The sequence below is a fragment of the Passer montanus genome, unplaced genomic scaffold (genome assembly GCF_014805655.1).
Source record: "Passer montanus isolate IOZ18808 unplaced genomic scaffold, ASM1480565v1 scaffold18, whole genome shotgun sequence".
Classification (NCBI taxonomy): domain Eukaryota; kingdom Metazoa; phylum Chordata; class Aves; order Passeriformes; family Passeridae; genus Passer; species Passer montanus.
In genome coordinates, this window is record NW_024365381.1 from 12,356,238 (window position 1) to 12,375,279 (window position 19,042).

The window sequence follows — 19,042 nt, forward strand, 5'->3', positions numbered from 1 at the left end:
TGCACCCGTGCTTCCAGCCCTCCCCACGCCATGGGACCGCTGCTGCAGCAGCTCTCCCAAGACAGCACAGCTGGGGCAGATGAAAGGGTGTGAGATAGCAGGCATAGGAATGGTACCTGCATCCTCTGCAAGTCATTGCTCCTCAGACACCACTCCCAAGCCAGATAAGACAAATATCTCTTTATTATCAGAGTAAGCACACACACAAAAAAAAATAAATCAAGACATTAGGTTTATTGCATAGGCCATGATAGGCTCTGGGAAAAACAAAGAGATGGAAGAAATGATATGAGACAGGTCACAAAAAGGAGGAATCTGACCCAGGAATGCTGAGATGCCTGTGATGGGGAGAGGCATGTAGTCAGAATGCCAGCAGACTCTGGGCAGCAGTTTCTTTCCTTTCAGCCCAGGCATCAGCCCAAGGAGGCAGCTCTCCTGCCACTGCACTTGAGAGGACCTGAGCCGTGTCCTGAGCTGGGAATGGCTTCACCAGAGCATTCAAGAACAACTCTGCCCTTGGCCCTGAAAGAGTCCCAAGAATTTAAACTGAAGCCTGTACATGGATTTATGCTTCTTACACACACAGACACATGGACACACACGCACTGGTTTCCTCTCTCTTCACAGCAGTTTTCCAAGAGTAGCAGACACTGGAAGTTTAGGGATTGGTGCCAGCCCCACAGCTGACAGCACATCAGGCCCTTCACAAACAGCTTCTTCTGCCTCAACAGAAATCCTCAGCTCACTGAGGTACAAGCCTGGACCAGCAGATGCAGGATTGAGCTTGGAAGCATCTCATTGCAAAGGGACTACAGGGGAACATATAGGACCAGGACTGGGAACAGGACACTGGCAAAGTGGGGATTTCACATGCTGCCTTGGGGCCAGAGATGAGCTTTGGACCTCCCAGAGCTGGGCTGGGCTCATCTTGCATCAGAAGAGACAAGTCAGCAAGGGCAAGGAAGCCTGTGGATATTAGCTGGTGGTATCCAGCCCACTTCTGTGCTCTGGGAGATGCCAGGGACTCAGGTCAGGCAGTGTGCTCAGAAGAACATGCAGTAAAATCAGAGCTGTAGCTTTTCTGCACAATCAGCAGGAAAACTATGGATGTTTACTTCATGTGAGAATAAATAAATATTTTCTCAATGAGTTTCGGTCCAGACTGTACACTGGGAGAACTCACAGACAGAAAAATGGTGAACACGTACTGTACACAGGAGACTGAAACACAGCAGCCAGCCAGCAAAAAGTCTAGGTGTGCTTTTCTGTTAAAAAACAAAGCCTAGTGACTTAAGCAGGTATTTCTGTTTCTGTCCATGTTGAAAACAGGAACTGCCAGAGAGTGTCAGAGAGCCCTTGGATCAGGTCTGAATGATTATTTGAATCCCACAGACTTCAAGGGATGCACCACAACCAGACAGACTGCTGAAAATCAAGGCACCTTGCAGAAGGGAAGGAAAATACAAGGTTAAGTGGCAGAAAGTGACACTGAAAACAAATTGCTGGCTCTGGTGAGCTTGCACCATTCACCAACATGAATGCTACACAGATCCAGTTCCAGGCTCCTTCAGGAAGTTGAGCAAAGTTGTGCCCCAGGTTTGAGAAGGAAGAAAGATGTAATTCAGAGTTTCATTGGATTGTTTGAGGTTAGGAACAGATGGATGTCAGAGAGCAACAGAATGCTCCCAGTTCCTCACTTTCCAGAGCAGCCATTTAGCCTAGACAATCACAAACACTAGTACTGCCAAATCACAGTTAAATCTTGGCCTGATGCTCCAAATGTCTTCACAGAGAACGAGTCCTTCAGGCACAGACCTGTGTCTAAAAACAGAACTCCAGAAGTTTTGGGGAGTGCCCCAGTGCTGAGCTGGAGAGAGAGGCTGTAGGTCAGACTGGTTTGATGCCACTGCTGTAGAACAGATGCTCAGTGTCCTCTGTGGTGGAGAGGGTTGAGTTGGTAGCAGTGGGAGGCTGACGGCGGTGGCTGTTCTTCTTCCTTTTCTTCAGGAAGAAGTAGCCAATGAACGCCAGGACCACCATAATGCAGATCCCAAGGAGCACAGCAATCACAACCTCAAAGGCACCTGCAGGAATGCATGCACATGTTAGAAGGGATGCTCCACAAACTCTGATGCAGCAGGAGTGGCCAGGATGAAGCAAGCACAAAAGCCACTGCAGAAATTGTGGTGGCAAAGAGAAGAGGTAACAGCTGACACGACAGCATGGTGGTCACTGCACAACAGGCAAAGAAGAAAGCACAGCCAGCCTGTCTCTCCCTAATGATATTTCCCAGATGCACCACGCCCTCTAAAGGCTGATCTGTGACTTTGGCAGGCTTGGCCATTTGACAACCCTAGGAATATCAAATCCTTCTGCAACAGCAGCCTTGTGTCATACCTCAACAGGGAGGTCATCAAAGGGTGGTCACAGAAGGCACCTCCTGGCTGGGACAACACCGAGGGAGTGAGCTATGGAGGATAGGCTGAGTTTGTGGGAAAACACTCTTGGCAGTGGTGGGAGCACTTCTCCAACCAACCAAACCCCTGCCTCATCAGTGGAGACAGTCAAACACGATGCTTTTGAGAGATAGTGTGAATTTAAAGATTAAACCCATCTCTAGGATTTAAGAGCAATAGAGAGATAGTGTGAATTTAAAGATTAAACCAATCTCTAGGATTTAAGAGCAATAACCTTCATGTGACATTTTTTAAAGAATTTGTATTTCAGCAGCATTGGGCTTTTTTAGTGCTGTAGAGAGGTTGTATAGGGTCATCACATTTCCCCACAGTCTAGCACTTGATATTATTCACATTTCCACTTGAGCTTTCTTTCTTGTAGAAGTTAATAGTCCTCATGTGAAATTGGCCCTTAGGAAGAGTTTTACTTCCCATTTTTTGATGTTGAACTGTGGAACATTTATGCAAGTTGATGGAAAGAAAAACAGGAGTCTCTGCAAGAACCACTGAGTCACAGACACAGGAAAAAATGGACCACAGTTGCACAGTGCCCAGAAGCACCTCTTGCCACTGCCAGCATCCCACAAATCCCACACTGCTCCCCCAGCTTCAAAAGGGGTGTGAGAGAGAAGGTTACCGTTTGCAAAGAAAGACAAAGTATTTTTCAGGATAAGGAAAAACAACCAGAAAGATTGGTTGGGAAAATTGTTACTCACTTAACATAGCAGTTTGGGACTCAAATGATTCCCATCTTCGGCCAATGACATCTGCTTCTGAATTGGGAACACAGAGGGGGGAAAAAGGTTTTACAAAGAAGGCTGTGAACAAGGCATAAGACAGGTTTCTGAGGAGCATATTTCCAGTGCTCTGAAGTGACTGAAGGCACACAGCATCCCTCCTCGACAGCCATGGCACTGAGCTCACAGGGTAGGCTGCGAGGCCCAGTGTAGCTGAGGGAGGCAGTTTGCCTCTTAACAGCTACAGCTTGGCAGTATTCCTCCTGTTGGCCTCCAAAGCAATATGTACCAAGTGTACAGTGTAATCCTTTCCCTATTTTGTTTAAAGCTTCAGGCTAGTATGTGTCATTTAGGGTTTTCTCGATTTCTCCCCTCTCACTTAGGGAGGACACCTAGAGCAAAGATACGAGGTTAGAATCTCTTCAAAGCAGATATATCTCTGGTTAATTTTGTTACCCTTTATTGTCTTTTCTTCAACATCAGCACCAAAAATGCCTTCCAGCTCTGTGAAATGACAGGCTGCATTGCAGAAAGATGCTGTAGATCCCCCATACGCCATGCTGTGGGTCATGGCCAGGGTTTGACAGCAGAGCAGCTTTGACTAAAAGCTCCCAAGGCGCTGCCTCTTTGGGACCACAGAACTTAATCTGAAGTGGTTTTCCCAGTTCGATCAGTAAAACTCCAGCCCTCACTATGTATGCTTACTTGTGATGCCTGAACATGATTTCATGCACTCCTCCTCTTGTTCAAAGTTGTTGCTGTTGCCACCACAGCCCCCGTAGGTGAAGGGGTCACATTTCTCCAGGAATGGGTTGTAGTACCAGCGGGAGATGCTCTCAGTGCACTGTCCAGTATCAGGCAAGTCCACACAGTGGCCTGGCAAAGCAAGGCAGAGGTACTTTAGCCCAAGCAGTGCCTTCCCAGAGCAGCAAAATCATCTGTTCACAACAAAAGAGCACAAGCACCATGGCAGAGGAAATCCATAGCCAGAACAGTGGCTCTCAGGTCCCCACTGCTCAGTTGCCAGCTGGTCAAATTTGCAATGCAGAGGTGAGCTGGCACCTGCTATAAATCCAACTAGCAAGCAGAAAAAGGAACTTCAGAGTGTGGAGTCATGGTAACCTGGATTCACTCCCCTGTGGAAATGACCTGTCCTCCCTGGGAGGCAGAAGGGAACACGAAGAGCCTGGACACACAGAAACCACAAATCAGCTCTACAACTGAGCTGCATTTAAATGACTTGGGATATATTCTTTTAGCCTTGTGATATTCTTTTAGCCTGTGACAGTTTGTTAAACTGTCTACAGTTTAACAAACAAAGCAAAGATATGGGATCGAGCACAGCTATTGCTGTGTCCCCCACATTGCTTTGGTTTGCACTATTTAAAAAAAAACAAACAAACCATGCTGCAGGGTTTTGTATAGGCCAGGTACTGTGCCCAGCAAGCAACATGCATGAGACCTACCTGGATGGAAATAGTTTAGGCAGGAGAGTGAATGCCTGCTGTCAACAGCTGTCCTCAAGGTCAGAGAACAGGCCCTTGCTCATTTTCAGTACAGGGACTATCCAGATGCTACACCTGGTTTTGGATTTATAGAGGGAAGCAGTTTTACCATGGAACAACAAACTGAAGAAAAAACCAAAAGCCGGCAGAGGTCAGCCTAGGTGCTCTGGATGGTACATACCTTGCTTATGTGTGACATTGATTTTCTGCAGTCTATTGAACTCACGAGCATCTGCAAGGGAAACATTTCATATTAAAACTTCTCTCACCAGTTGAAAAGAAATGCCTCTGTCCATGCAGACATGGGCAGGCAGGACTTTCCTGCACCTTCCTTTGCTATCACGAGCCAGAGGAAGGGAGATACCATTTGATGTTCTTATGTATCTCAAAGCTATGAGTGGAACATGGGAAAAATAAAATGTACTAACAAGAAACTCTTCCCAATTTCCAATCCACAGATACAGAGACAAAACTAAGGGAAATAAAGGCTGCTTTCTTATTTTTGTTTTCCATCAAGAAGTATGGGAAAAGTCACTCCACGTTTTAAGAAATGTAAAAGAGCATGAGTGCAGAATACAAGAGAGGGCAAGAGAGATTCATCATAGGCTTGCAAATCTAAAATGGCAACAAAACACCCACACACAGGAAAGAGATTATGGGAATTCAGAAGAGGTGAGGAGGGAAGGAAGAAGGGAGGAGACAGGGTGCATTTACATTAGCATAAGAAGATATTAAGGGGACTGTGCCACTGGACAGACCTGGAGAAATAGTGGTTTCCTTCCCCATTTCCCCACTCTAAGACAGCAGGTAAGGTCATTCAGTGAGAAAAATATTGAAAGGGGACAGAAAGACAGGCCTGAAGTCTTACAGATAGGTGCAGAGAAGAGAGTCAAAGTGCATTTAAGAGGCAGGAAATGTCACAGAAGGAAGGTCATCTCTTGTAGTCAGGAGAGATACAGGACATGGCAGAACCTACAAACGTAATACTGTGGAAAGAGATAATGCAGGGTCAGGAGTTAAGAACCAAAGACACCTAACAGTATTGACTCAGCACCTGTAACTTACATTGGACCCATTCCTGGGCAGATGCTAAAGTTGTCTGAGTCAGAATTTAAAGTACTTACATTGTGCACAGTACATCTCATCCGATTCATCAGCACAGTCGGGAGTTTCATCACACTCCAGATAGGCATCAATGCAGCAACCATCCTTGCATCTGAAGAAGGGGGCCTGGCAGTTCCCATTGCATACTGCATCAGAAACAGTTCAGGTAGCTCATTAGAATTCATTGTTTCTCCCTGCCAGATGCTTTACAAAGGACTTAAAAGCTGCTGATAGGGTTGGCAAACAAGAAACAAGACAGACCAGTAAAGGTCTCTCCTCAATGCCACCCTAGACAAAAAAAAAATAAAAAAAATCCTGTTTATAAAGGAAACATTACTCTGGAAACAGCCATGTTTCCTCTCAGAAAAAAGTACATAGCAGGTGGAAGCAAAACTGAGCTACTCAGGAAGATTATGGAGACATTGCCAAAGCATGGGGGATTAAATTAGGAAAGCCAAACTGAAACCTGCACACTGGGCTGCAAAAGCTCCAAACCTCTTTGCTCTAGAGGCAGTCTCAAGTGCTGAGTACTGTGCCCAGTTCTCAGCTCTCCAGTGACAAAAAACATTGGTACACAGAGTAAACATCAGCAAGAGCCTGGAGCACAAGACCTAGCATGAGCAGAAGACAGACATTATAGAAGAGACATTCATTTTGGAGCACAGTAATAGGATGAGCAGCAACAGACAGGAGTTGCAACAAGGGAAAGCAACATAAGGGGAAAAAAATTATAATGAGGGTCATCAAACATTGGCATACTTTGACCAGACAAAGTGTAAAACCTCCTTTTTCAGAGATACCCAAAACTGAATTGGATAAAGAGCTGAGCAAGCTAGTGTGACTCAAAGCTGGGCCTGCTTTCAGTAGTTGGTTGGATCAGGTGACCTCTAGAGGTAATCCCCAACCTAAATTATCCTATGACATGAAAGTGAAAGGCTTACTAAAGAAATTACTCTCCAGTGCCTCACTTTCCACACTGAGTCCCAATCAAAGCCACAGGAATGGACATGAGACACTCAGCCCAAGATTGCAGTAGGATTACACTGTCCTATGGGAGACTCACCTGGCTGTTGTCGCCCACCAATAGAACCTGAAGAGACAAGGGGAAAAATAAAATAAATTTACCACCACAGCTTTTTGTCAGCTTAATATCAGCTTTATATTGCCTTCATGTACCACATGAGAATATTTTCTAGAAGGAGGCCCTGGATTACAGAGGTGAAATATGGATGCCCATCATTCAGAGACCCAGATGAGCTGTACCTGCATGAGGCAAGCCTGGAGGAGGACAGGGGAACTTCCCACCACAAGGGAGACCATTTCCAAATTGTCTTTCTTTTCAAAGGCTTTACCCTCTTTCTTAAGCTGTGCACTGCAATGGGCCTGACAGAGGCTCAGCCCATTTATCTGAGCAGCACTAAATTGTTCTCAGTGGCTTGAGGCTGGCAATGAGGGAGATTAATTTCATTCTGGGAGTGAAGCACTTCTGGCCCCCAACTGCACAATGCTGCTCTCTGAATTTAGGATTCAGACGCAACACAAAAATTTGATGTGGGGTTCTGCAACCAGAGGAATACCAGGGACACTGTCCAGTGCTTTAGGAGCTGGGTCAGATATGTTGGCAGCTTAAGACAATGACTGTCCATCCATAATTAGCCCAGTCTCTTCAGCTTACTGGGCTCTAACTAGGTGAAAGCCAAGAGACTGCAGTATTTCTCCATAGGGTCATCCCCATCCTACGAGAAAGAGGGGGCTGGATTTTTGAAGGACTCACCTCTGACATTCTTGCAGGCGAGTTCACACTCCTCTTCCCGCAAGTAGTTATTCTTGTTGGGCTTGCAGCCACCAAAAATGAACTCCTCACACTGCTGAAGGCTTGGATTGTAAAACCAGCGTGGAAAAGATCCCCGACACCAACCCACCTTCTTTGGAGTCAAACAATGCTCTGTCAAGAAAGTTAACACAAAAGGGTCTGGGTGAGATAAGTCCTTTGGAAGATTTTCTGTTTTTTATATGTGAAGGCAAACAAAATCTTCCAAAGCACATGTCTGAAAGGTTTACAAAATCTTGACCAACATGGATAAGGAGAGCAGGGAATCACGGAATGAATTTTTTAATATGAAAGGGAGGGTCACAAAACTGAATTAGAAGGTGCCACATCCATAAAACAAAAAGAGCTACATCCCCGCACAGCACCTAGTTAAGCTGTGAAACTCCTTGCTTCAGGAGGTTGCTGCTTTTCAAAGATTACATGAGGCCAAAAAGGGATTTGTACATGGTTATTAAACAGAAAGACATCATCTTCTGCTTAAAAACATCTCCCAGTTGTAAAATCCTTGGGCATTATTCAAGTGTAGTAGAAATTTACTGACAGCATATCATGTTCTTGCACTCTTTCCAAAGTACCAACGTCTGCACACTGCTGAATGCAGTGTATTGGACTTTGGTCAGACCTTTAGCATCACTTGACATGGCTGCTCTTATATTTTTATGGTACCTGAGGTAGGAGACATCCCCTGCTTAGCTACTAGTCAACCATTTGTTCAAGAACTTCTTACTCCTAATACACTTGTAATGCTAAACATTTTCATCATTAAATAAAGCTATTAAAGAAAAATAAATAAATCCAGGGATACATCAAATATCCTGCAGATGACTCCACCTACCCTGCAAGCTAAGGGCCTTCACAGCAAAACCACAGAGTCAACAAGACCTTTCATGTTCTCCTGCTTTGTAACTTCAGTAGCACCCCAAGCTTCATCCACTCTGGTGTTACCCAGCAGAGAGCAATAAGAGAGCAGATGGGGTTATTGCAGGCACCATCTCCTGCAAGGTACATGAAGACTCCAAAATAGATCACTATGAATGCAGAGACCTTGCACTACTGGTGCAGGGTGTTACTGGGAATAGCTGACATGCAAGTCCAGGCTCTTGGTTGTGCTCTTGTCCCATCCACCCCTCTGAGAAGAGCACCAATAATGCCAGAGCAGTACCCAGGCTTGAGGACGCCAGGCGTGGGCTCAGGCTCACCTTCTGTCTGCTCAGAGCTCAACACCATGATGGTGATGTTGGTGAAGTCTTGCTGCTGTGCAGTGTCCGTGACAGTGAGCTGGAAGACGTAAGTCCCCACCTGGAGGTTGGAGATTTCTACCTGATCTTCTTCGTGCTTCTGAGAATGCAAAAGAAAGGCTTATGTAGGAGAAAAGTACTTCTAAGGAAGAAGTGACTGAAGGTATGCAAGGTCCATGTTCCTGTGAGAGAAAGGAACTTGGATGGAAACCTTCAAGCAGATGTCTGGCATGAAAAATGTCTCAGTACTAAACAACCCCCTCAAACCCAAGGACTGGTATACAACTGGAATAGAGAGAGAACAAGTACCACAAGCATAATTAGATATGTCATGGTTTGAATAGGGCATTGTGAAAGCACAAGGGAAAATGAAACTCTTTAGAGAGAACAGAAATACCTGTAGTTTTTACTTAACTTTTTAAAACTTAAAACCTATTATGAATCATATGAATCACTTAGTACATAGGGAATAAGGTAGCTGTATTCAGTTATTTTGTCAGAAGAGAAAGCTACAATATTATTGACACAAACCTTTCCTCTATATTTACAATAGAATTGGACATTCATTTCCATACTCTGGTTTTGATTAGGTTTCAAAAGAACACAGCCTTTTATTATATATAATTTTTATGGAGTTAATACAGCATAATATTAACCTCCTCCCCATCCACAGAAATTGCTTTGGTTGGGCTAGGGCAAAGGGAAAAGGAAAGGAGCACTTGCTGAATTACACAGACCCCTTGGCACTCTAGAGTTTGTCACTGCTGATGTTCAAAATCAGTTGTGGTCCCGGTGTACTCATTTGCTAATTCTTCCAAAAGGTGCTACAAGAACCCCACATCAACTCCATGGCTTTCCAAAGCATTTTGCAGAAGTTTAAAATAAATAATTTGCCCTTCTAAAGCCACAATTCACTTTTAACATCTAGTAAATAGGCAATGTTCACACCCCAGAGATCTTGAATCTCTGCTGCAGCTCAGATACAATAGGAGGAAGAACTTAATGATTTAAAGAGAGGCAAAGTCCAAGCAAAGCCCCAGGAGAACAGAAGCAGAACCTGAGACCAGATTGTTCAGAGACAGAAGAGGAAATAAACTGAAGTGGACAGAGTAAAACTAAGAGAAGGGCCTTCACTGAACTATAGGATCTTGGGACCAGAGGCAGCTCTTGCAAAAGCTCTGTCCTCTCAGCTGCTCCCACCCAGGCAGGTCAGGTGTTGCTCAGGAAAGCTTGTGACAGCATCCTGTGCAGGGAGCCTGAGACCTAATGAGGCCAAAAATGACACTTCTAAGTAGTGTGTGAGACAGGGAGGGCAACCACAAGGACCCCTTCATAGTTTTTGGGAACAGACTCCTGCATGGACCGGCTTGAAGAGGGAAGGACAAGGTGACATTGAAGTCAGGGCTCTGACTGACCAACCTAGTGCAGAACACTGAGCAAGCTGCTTATTCCCTGCAGCTCCCTACCTTCATCTCCACAGAGGGGTCGCCAAGGATCTGTTTCCATTCATAGCTGACTATCCCATGGTCATCCGTGCTCTCTGTGCCTCTCAGCATCACTGGCTCCCCTGGCTGTACCCTCATGTCCTTGACAGCACGGGCTATTGGAGGGTGGTCATCTGCAGAAGAAATGTAGAACAACGTTAGGGTAAGAGGCTGAAGGGTCCAGTCCTTGTCTCCACTACAGGAAGACAAGGGAAGGGGATTCTTCCAGGCTAAATCAATCCAGACTTCAACTGCTGAAAGGAAAACATCTTTATACCGCTGTGCTCCTTGCAGCCTGAGCAAGAAACAGGCAACTAGTACCATTATTAATGCCCTCACTAATTTAATAAGTCCACAACCCACTATGGCAGTCTCTTTGAGCCAGCTGGCTCCCTGGGCACTTCTGTCCACAGGAACCACCATAAGAGGGTGGCCCTGTGGCCACAGCCATTGTGCTTCTGAGAGTGGGACCACATCCTTGCAGAAGAGCACAGAGCAATGTCCACCCTTCACTTAGCAAGACAGCCTGATGTGGGTGTTGAAGAAAGTGGGAGGAATGATGAGAGTTCCACAATCTCTAAGCACTACATCAGTGTATTTAGCCAGAGCTACACAATGTGGGACTTGGATAGGAAATATTTCTCTTCCAGCTCATCTTCCACCCCACTCTCTGACACACGTGCCTTTAAAACAGCACAAAAAAACATTCACGAGATTGTTATTTTTGTACTGTTTCACAGATTCGCTTACCAGCAACTTCCACAATCTATTAAATGTTTTTCCAGACTGTAAGTACAAGAGGTGTAAACGAATCCTTGCCCATGCCAGCCAGAACAGCCTATACAATGACACCACTGAGCGTGACTCATAGCTCCTCCTGGCCTGAATGTCTCTGATCGAAGGCTTTGTGCATAGCTCAGCCTGTAAAACTCCACCTGGTAGCACCTGTACCAAGTCCAAGACTCAGTGTTCCAGCTCAGCCTGAGTCTTTTGTAAAGGCACCAACCATCACTTATAAGCTAGATAGAAATCACTCTGCCATTACACTGTTATATCAACTGTGACTGAAGGAGAGGATTAGTGTCCAAACCCCTTAGAAAATTACTCCATTAGCCGATTATTTTCACTGCTGCAGACTTGCTCCTAATTTCCTGTTTGAATCCTGGATTCAATCCTGTGTATCTGGATTCAGATCCCAGCTGCTGACTCCTGCTGCAGTCTACTGAAGGAACATTTAATACAAGGCACATGTACAAACAAACCTGACATTAAAACAGGTCACTTATTTCTTTTGTCACCTTGTACACACCACTGCAAGCTCCGGAAAGGGGACACATTCCTGCCATTCCTGCTAGGCAAACACTAGGAGGCTGGCAAGGAGAAAGGCAGCCTACTCCCTGCCACCATCCTGCCAGGGTGAGCCCAGTAGGTGGGTGCAATTGCACAAGGAAAAGACCAGTTTTTCAACAACATGGAGGCTGATCCTTAACTCGTGACTCCAAATCATGTTTTTCCTTGACATACATTAGCACGTACACTTTAAACAAAAAATTGCAGGCCAAACATCCAGCTACTTTGGGTTGTAGGTTGCATGATCAAGTAAAAGTTCAGTTCTATTCAACAGGCCAGCAACTTCTCCAGTTCCCATCTCTGACTAACCAAATTTACTGACTCTCGTCACATCCAGAAGAAGAGTCAAGAGTATTTCTTTATTTGTGGTGACTGCCAAGGAGTAATGCTCACTAGAATGTAAGGACCTGTTTTTCACGTCTATCCCTTTTCTCCTTAGGATGCCTGAAAGTTCAGTGACTTTGGAGTATTTCTGCCACACTGACTGCAGGAAGCCTTCCCTGGCAACGTGGCTGTTTTCCACCTGAGCTTCAGAACCAAGTGCTGACTGACCCAGAGTGAGTATCAGCAAACTGCTCATACAATGGAGACTCCACTGTTTTGCTCTCAAAGTCTGTAGGAAAAATGAAAGTAACCTTTGCTATAATGCTCTTTCGACCATGGAAAGTTTCTGCTGTAAAACTCTGTAATTAACAGGGAGGTTAAAGCTTTATGATGCTGTCTGTGGCATGCTTTTTACTGTGAAACATAATCCTGGAGTCACTTCGTAAGCGACAATTTCCTCTCCCATTTATATAACACATCAGTAGGGGATGTATCTTTTCTTTATGACTCCAGAGGAAAGCATGATAGAGAGAATCCAGATTGCTTAAAAAGGTTTTATTATTCACACAGCACTCACACCTGAGACCCTGATTTTTTGCTTTTTAAAAATTTTTTTCTTGTTTAAAAGCTCATGCAGTCAGAGGCTTGTCTGGCTTCACCTCTAATGAGTTAACTTGAACCAAAACTGAAGGAATTTAAAAGATAATAAATTTCTACAAGGCCTTCAAAAGTAAGCATCTAAGTGCAGGAGAGAACGAGAGACCCCACTAAGGACCTTGCTAGGCAGGTACCATTGAAATCCCATGGCAGAATGTACTTGATAAGCTCACAGTTTGGAGGTTTTTCTCTTCTGGAATTCAGATATTAGCTTTTGCCCTTGAGATCTATAGAAAACCAGATTTCCTCAATTCTAGAGCTCATGCAGATACACCCCGAATAGCTGAGACTATAAAGCAATGCTTAAAAATACCTCAGGATGATTTGAGGTTGCTGCTAGAAAGAGTTGGAAAGCTTTCTGGTGGTGGCTGAGGGGCCCTTACAGCCCTTTGCTGACTGCCTTTGCAGGAGCAACTTCCAAATGAGACAAGTGTAGTTTGCACTGGGGACCAGGCACGGGAAAGACCTCACCGAGGACAAAAGCCACTGCTCAAAGCAACTGACCAGGCCAGGAGCAGAGATAGGAGCAAAAACGAGGCCACCGAAATTCCAGCATCCATGAGACACAGGACCTTGGAGATTTCAGTGTCAGAAGCCAGCAGAACCTGTCTGCTGCAAAAGCAGGTGGGCAGCAGTGTGGCTCTTCCCACAAATGCTTAATTTCTGCTCCTGCATTGCTTCCAGGGAAGTCATTCGAAAGTGAACAGCTTCCTGAACCATCCACATAGAAAACTCTCCATTTCCACAGGCAGAGGTAATGAAGGATGACACTGCTGCCACAGTATTAATTTGCCTGAAGCGGAAAGAGAGAAAAGGGAACAAGGCAAGGCAATGCAATGCAGTGCCTGGAGAAAGAGAAATACAGGCTCCTTCTTTAGGCCTTCATCCTGGCTGGGCAGTAAATACAGTCATGACAAAGCCATACAGTTTTCTAACAACTCATGCATAGCCAAGCAGCTCTCAGCATTAGTTTCTAGAAGTTTTTGTAGTGGTTGGTAAGTGGTGCACACAGCAGATCAATTTAACCTCTCTAAAACAATACAGTATGACTGAATGGATTATATATTCAGAATAACATAAGATGCTGCTCTCACTAGGTTCCCTCCATCCTTCCTCAAAGTGTGGGAGACCAGTCCTATTTGCTTTGGCAGGCACAGGGAGACTCTCCCACAGGTATTTATGCTATTTTAGTGAAGACTTGTACTTCCAGTCTCTTTGTGGAGACTGGAGCTCTGGAGACAGGACATAATGTAGCCACTTCACTAAATGCTGCACGACAAACACTAATTTGACAACAAGCAGAGTGGAAGCTCCTCATCACCCACTCTGAGCAGGGAGCTGGACCAGCTGGTCTTCCAGGACCCTTCCAGTACACATTAGGCTCTGAATCTGTGCTGTGGGTACTGACTGTGCAACTTCCCATCTCCCAGCCTGAGCTTAAGGATGAGCAGCTGGCTCGGAGCTCAACAGCATCACCCAAAGGAGGACCTGTCCCAGCCCCAGCTGTGACACCAGTGCTGCTCATTTTAGTTGTCCACATAATGGAAACCAGCATGGGACCAAACATTTGAGTAGGGATGAGCTTTACTCTTGGGGAGCTCTCCTTTTGGAATGCACTACCAAAGTTTTAGGCTGCAAATCATCCTGTATGGTGAGGCAGGAGCAGACATATCTGATCAGAACCCTGGGGTACCCAAGCACTTCCTGTCTCCCACTCACCAGCCCTGGATTCAGCAGGAGTAGGAGAGTGTCACTGAGCATTTCAAAACAACCACAAAAGGTTCAATTCAAGAAATGGACAAAGGTTCAGGGAGGTTATTTTCTAGTTTCACACCCAAAACTGGTTTGCCTAGACCAGGATAAGCTGGGCTAGTTATTTAAACACTGGGCTCCATTATAACCAATAAAGTGCATGGTGAGCCTGCCCCTCCCAGATGAGCCAGACAGAAAACTCGCACCAAAGTTCAGGCCCAGGAATCATTTAAGAAGATTGTGCCTTTTAACAATAACATCAGAGACTTCAGGCTGTACGTTAGCTGAAACAGGCAAGAGACAAGGCCAAGCTGTCGTCACCAGCTTACAAAGAACTCAGAAGCTCTTGTTCTGCAAAATACTGAAAATATATTCAGAAGATGTGCAGAACCCAGATTTTAGCTGTATTCATTGCTGACTATACCCACAGTTTTTTTCTGAAGTCATAACAATGTAAGAGTGGCCACAGTGGATTAGAGCAGGTATCCATGCGCCTGTGTTCACTTGCCAACAGTCTCGCTGCAGCTGCTTGAACAAGAGCAAGACTGCTGCAAGAATATGCTCTCCCAGCTTTCAGCTGCTTCCATCAGGCTCCATAAACACTCCAAGATTAAATTTGTCCATTCAGCAGCCCCCAGCTGTGTGCTCTCTTTCAAGTGTTACTTACTCTCCTCCTAAACATATATAAACCTCTTAATTCGATGGTCTGCTCCCTTTAGTAGCCTAGTACTGTGGGTCTCATAACCTGTGACTTTTTTGTTTAATGTCACCCACTGGGATCACTAACTGGGTATTTCATTATTCACTAGAAAAAACATGCATTTAATTCTTATCATTGCAGAGGGTGTTGGAAGAGTGATACAGGTAAAGGCGCCTAGGACACCAGCAGCAGCTCATACAGGAAAGGAATGCATGATAAAGCATCAGATAAGCTTCCTGCAGACCCTTAGGGCCAGAATCAGGGGGCTGACAGTAACCTGGGATCCACAGTAGTCACAAAACTTCAGGTTTTAGCACTGATACAGCACAACAGCAGGAAAACGACGCAGTTCTGTCTCCAGTCCAAAATCTGGGCCAAGATTTTGGGAGGAAGACCTGACATGCCAAAACCAGCTTCCTTTAACGCTTGTTTCACCCGGCCTCTTCAGGCATCCCTAAAAGGTCCGGAAGCAAAAATGCTGTAGAGCTTCCTTATGTAGAGCTGTGGGCACTGAGCAGACACACTCAGTGCCCAGAGGCTCCTTCACCTGGCCTCCTGCACCTGCCCCATTGTGCCCTTCCCTTTCTCCCCCTCAGTGACAGCCAGGCATCCACCTTCCTGTCCAGACAGGTCCTGCATTGACCCAATTCCAGCATCACGGCTGGAAGGGCTGGGGGTTTTGGTCTGGATTTTTTTGGTTTATATCTGAATCAAAAAGGACATCCACATTTTTAAGTGCCTCATCAACTGCTGTAGGAAGGGGAACTCAGTTATTTCTCCAGTAAAATAACTCCCTTGGTTTCTTTCCCCCGCTAGCCCTCCTGTGTCATTCAAGGTTATTCAAAAAGCTTTTGATATGCCTAAAAATTTCAGAGGAGAGGAATACATTTCCAACAAAAGCACAGCCCGAACATCGCAGCCTGACCCAAGTAACAGCAGGGAGCTGCCCAGTGTCTGTCACTACAGCTGGAGACCTGCCTGGCACCCAGCAGCCTCAAAGTCAAAGACAGCTGCAGAAGAGACCAAGCCCTTCCTACACCCACAGCAGCCTGAGGCACAAGCCCCATGTGAGTAAGGAGAGGCACCCAAACTGCATTTCTGGAGTGCTTTTCACCTCTCACTGATAAGCCCTCCTGGGTCTTCCTGCTCCACCGCAGCCATGCCAGGATTGGTGAAAGGAGCACGAGGGATGGATTGCAAGACAGCAACTTCATATTGATGTCGGCTGCTGCAGCTCGGTGCCATATTTTAGCAAACATGTCACTGGTCACACACAGAGGTCAGTGACACTTTCTAAAGATCTGCACACATGGAATGCCAGACCCTGGGACCAGCCAAGGGACGAGAGGCTTGCAGTCTTCTTGTATGAGGCACTGCTCCACAGAGGTAAAGAGGCTGAATTGCTCAACAGTATATTGTATTTTAATCTAATCTTGTGAAATCAGGATGTACTAGAGATGATGCATTCCCTTTTCCTCCTACAGCAAAACATATAGGAGTTTAGACAGCTGCCAGCATGCCACCTCCAGTCTTGGTGATGTGGCCTGCACTTCCCCCTTAACTGCAGCTCCTGTGAAAAGAATTTTGAGCCTGGAACAGAGAGGAGGGAGAACTACTGAAACAGTCAGACACCTTTACCAAAAGGCCCTAAAATCCAGGAGGAAGCCACGAGTAGGGACGGAGGACCAGGAGGACCACTTCTGCCACACTGCTGTTCAAACCAGCAACACCCAAGGGCCGTTTCAGAGAAGTTGTGCAAAATCCCTGCTCCAACCCCCTCACAGTGCTACTCAGGATGGAGAAGTGGCCATTGTGGAGTCTGGGGCCATTTCCCACCTCCAGCACCCACAAGGCCTCAGGCTGGCACGTCCCAGCAGAAGATCAAAGATCTATTCAGCTCGCACCATCAAGCCCTTGCACCCACCTGGATGCTCCCCTTGCCATCTTCACAGATCCTTTCCTTCCCACAGGTGGGCTGGAAGGGGGTGTGAGGAGGGTTACCCATAGAGATATTCCCTAACAGCCCAGCCCAGGGACCAACAAATGATAAACTGGTTATGGTTACCAAAGACCCAGCCAGGCTAGAAACATACCAGCCTTCTTAGGCTTCAACCAAAACACAGAAGGAGGGAGCAAAAGGAGAAGCTGCTGTGTTTTAGTGTTTCTGAGCACACTGCAATTCTTTGGAGATTGCAGGTGGCCAGCTTCAGATTAGTTCATTTTCCACCTGGCTCTCTGTGGCCAGGTGCAATCTTTTAGAGCAGGGAAACAGGGATTGCAGAAGAGAAACACACCTCCAAAGGGGAAATTTTATGACCAGCCTCCCCCAGCTGCTCCTCTCCCAGCAGCAAAAAGCAGAAACAGCCCCAACAAGCAGAGAAACACTGACGCACCTTGCCATCCAGGCTGCTCTTAAATAAAGGTAAGTGGATTGCATCCTGCCTCCAGCCCCTGAGCAATTAAGAGATTAATGCAGCCCTTTAAAACCTGGTGATGTGTAGATTTTCAGAGGATTTCACTTTCCAACCTCAAAGGCCCAGGGGAAAGGAGAAGAAAAATAATATCTTTTTCTCTACATTGTCAAGTAGCAAAAACTCCACCTGCTTCAAACAGGTTAAAGAGAGACTCCCTATTCATTCATTAACAAGTAAACTGAGGCACAGATCTTGAAAATGAGCATTGGGGTTTGGGAAAACCTTTGTGGCAGAAGAAAACACAGAAACACCATCATTAGCATGACTCTACCGCGAGTGTTTGGCAGCACTGCTGCTCATCCGATGGCCGGAGGAGCTGGCACCAAGTAACCATTAATGGTCCCCCAGACCCGGTTTGCAGGGATCCATTACAGGCACCTTACCACTAGGTTTGTGATTCTGCATTGCCAGGTAGGAATCGTACACGTCCTTCTTCAAGAAGTTGAGAAAGCCGATCTTCCTGGCAAACCTGCAAACGAAAGCCTTCTCATAGAGGCAATTGAGGAGAAAGCAGCCCTGGATGTGGTCTTCCTCCGAGCCCGGGCCCTGCTCCACCAGAGCCAGGTTACAGGCGGGGTCCTTACAGCAGGCTCTCATGCAGTCCCTGCTCCGATGCACCATGGGGGACGACAAGAAGGTGGCTCCATTCTGGACGGAGGCGTCTGTGTCCAGCACCCAGTCCGGCAGCCCTGCCGTGAAGTCCTCCAGGCACATTTCACCGAAGGGTTTTTCCTTCTGCCCTTCGCCCAGCTCCAGCACCAGCACCAGGCAGACCCAGGGTACAAACCACGGACCCGGACTCCTTCTGGCCATCTTGGCGCCCCGATTCGCACCGTCTTAAGACTTCAATCCTTTCCTAGAGCAAGGGAGAAGACATATGAAGCTAAGAGGGACAGTGTTCAGGCGCATGACAACCCGGGGCGAGCGGGAGCCGGAGCATGGCCGAGGCTGCGCTCTGGGTTCTGGCTCGCCCCGAGCAGCCGGGGTGTCCCTGACCCGCAGCTCACCCGCAGGCTGTGCCCCCAGCCCCGGCTGGAGCTGCTGTGGGAGCGGGGGGTCCCTGACCCGCAGCTCACCCGCAGGCTGTGCCCCCAGCTCCGGCTGGGTGCTCCCGGCTGGAGCTGCTGTAGGAGCGGGGTGTCCCCGCTGCCCCGCGCTGCCTTCACCCCTCAGGTGCGCCTTCAGCTGCGGCCAGCGGAGACAAAGGCTCGGCGAGCACAGGAAGTGAAAACCAACTCCCTGAGAGAGTGGGGAAAAAAAAAAAAAATCAAGTCACTCCCCTGCATGCTGAATTGCGTAAGAGGAAGGGGAGGAGAGGCAAGCTGATAGGATCTTCTACTGGCCTTGGAGCAGAGCCGAGATGGATTCTCTCTCCCGCAGGTGCGAGGGGAGCCCTGCAGAGGAGCATCCCACCTGCCGGGTGCTGGCTG

General features: G+C 46.7%; 1 protein-coding gene across 2 annotated transcripts; it reads right to left on the reverse strand.

Annotated features, from left to right (window-relative positions):
* Nucleotides 1-197: 197 nt before the first annotated feature.
* On the reverse strand, nt 198-18,842 carry SPINT1 (serine peptidase inhibitor, Kunitz type 1). 2 transcript variants are annotated; one of them, XM_039705510.1, is made up of 11 exons: nt 18,689-18,842; nt 17,996-18,468; nt 10,338-10,489; nt 8,833-8,971; nt 7,577-7,747; nt 6,866-6,892; nt 5,823-5,948; nt 4,880-4,930; nt 3,899-4,069; nt 3,173-3,229; nt 198-2,084 (listed from the first exon to the last, which is right to left on the reverse strand). In XM_039705510.1, exons 2-11 carry the CDS (start codon nt 18,423-18,425, stop codon nt 1,888-1,890), a joined length of 1,521 nt encoding a protein of 506 aa, XP_039561444.1. In that variant the 5' UTR covers nt 18,426-18,468; nt 18,689-18,842; the 3' UTR covers nt 198-1,887. The 2 variants fall into 2 exon arrangements, with proteins under 2 accessions (XP_039561444.1, XP_039561445.1); XM_039705511.1 differs by having other exon boundaries at nt 18,620-18,842.
* Between the last annotated feature and the right edge of the window lie 200 nt (nt 18,843-19,042).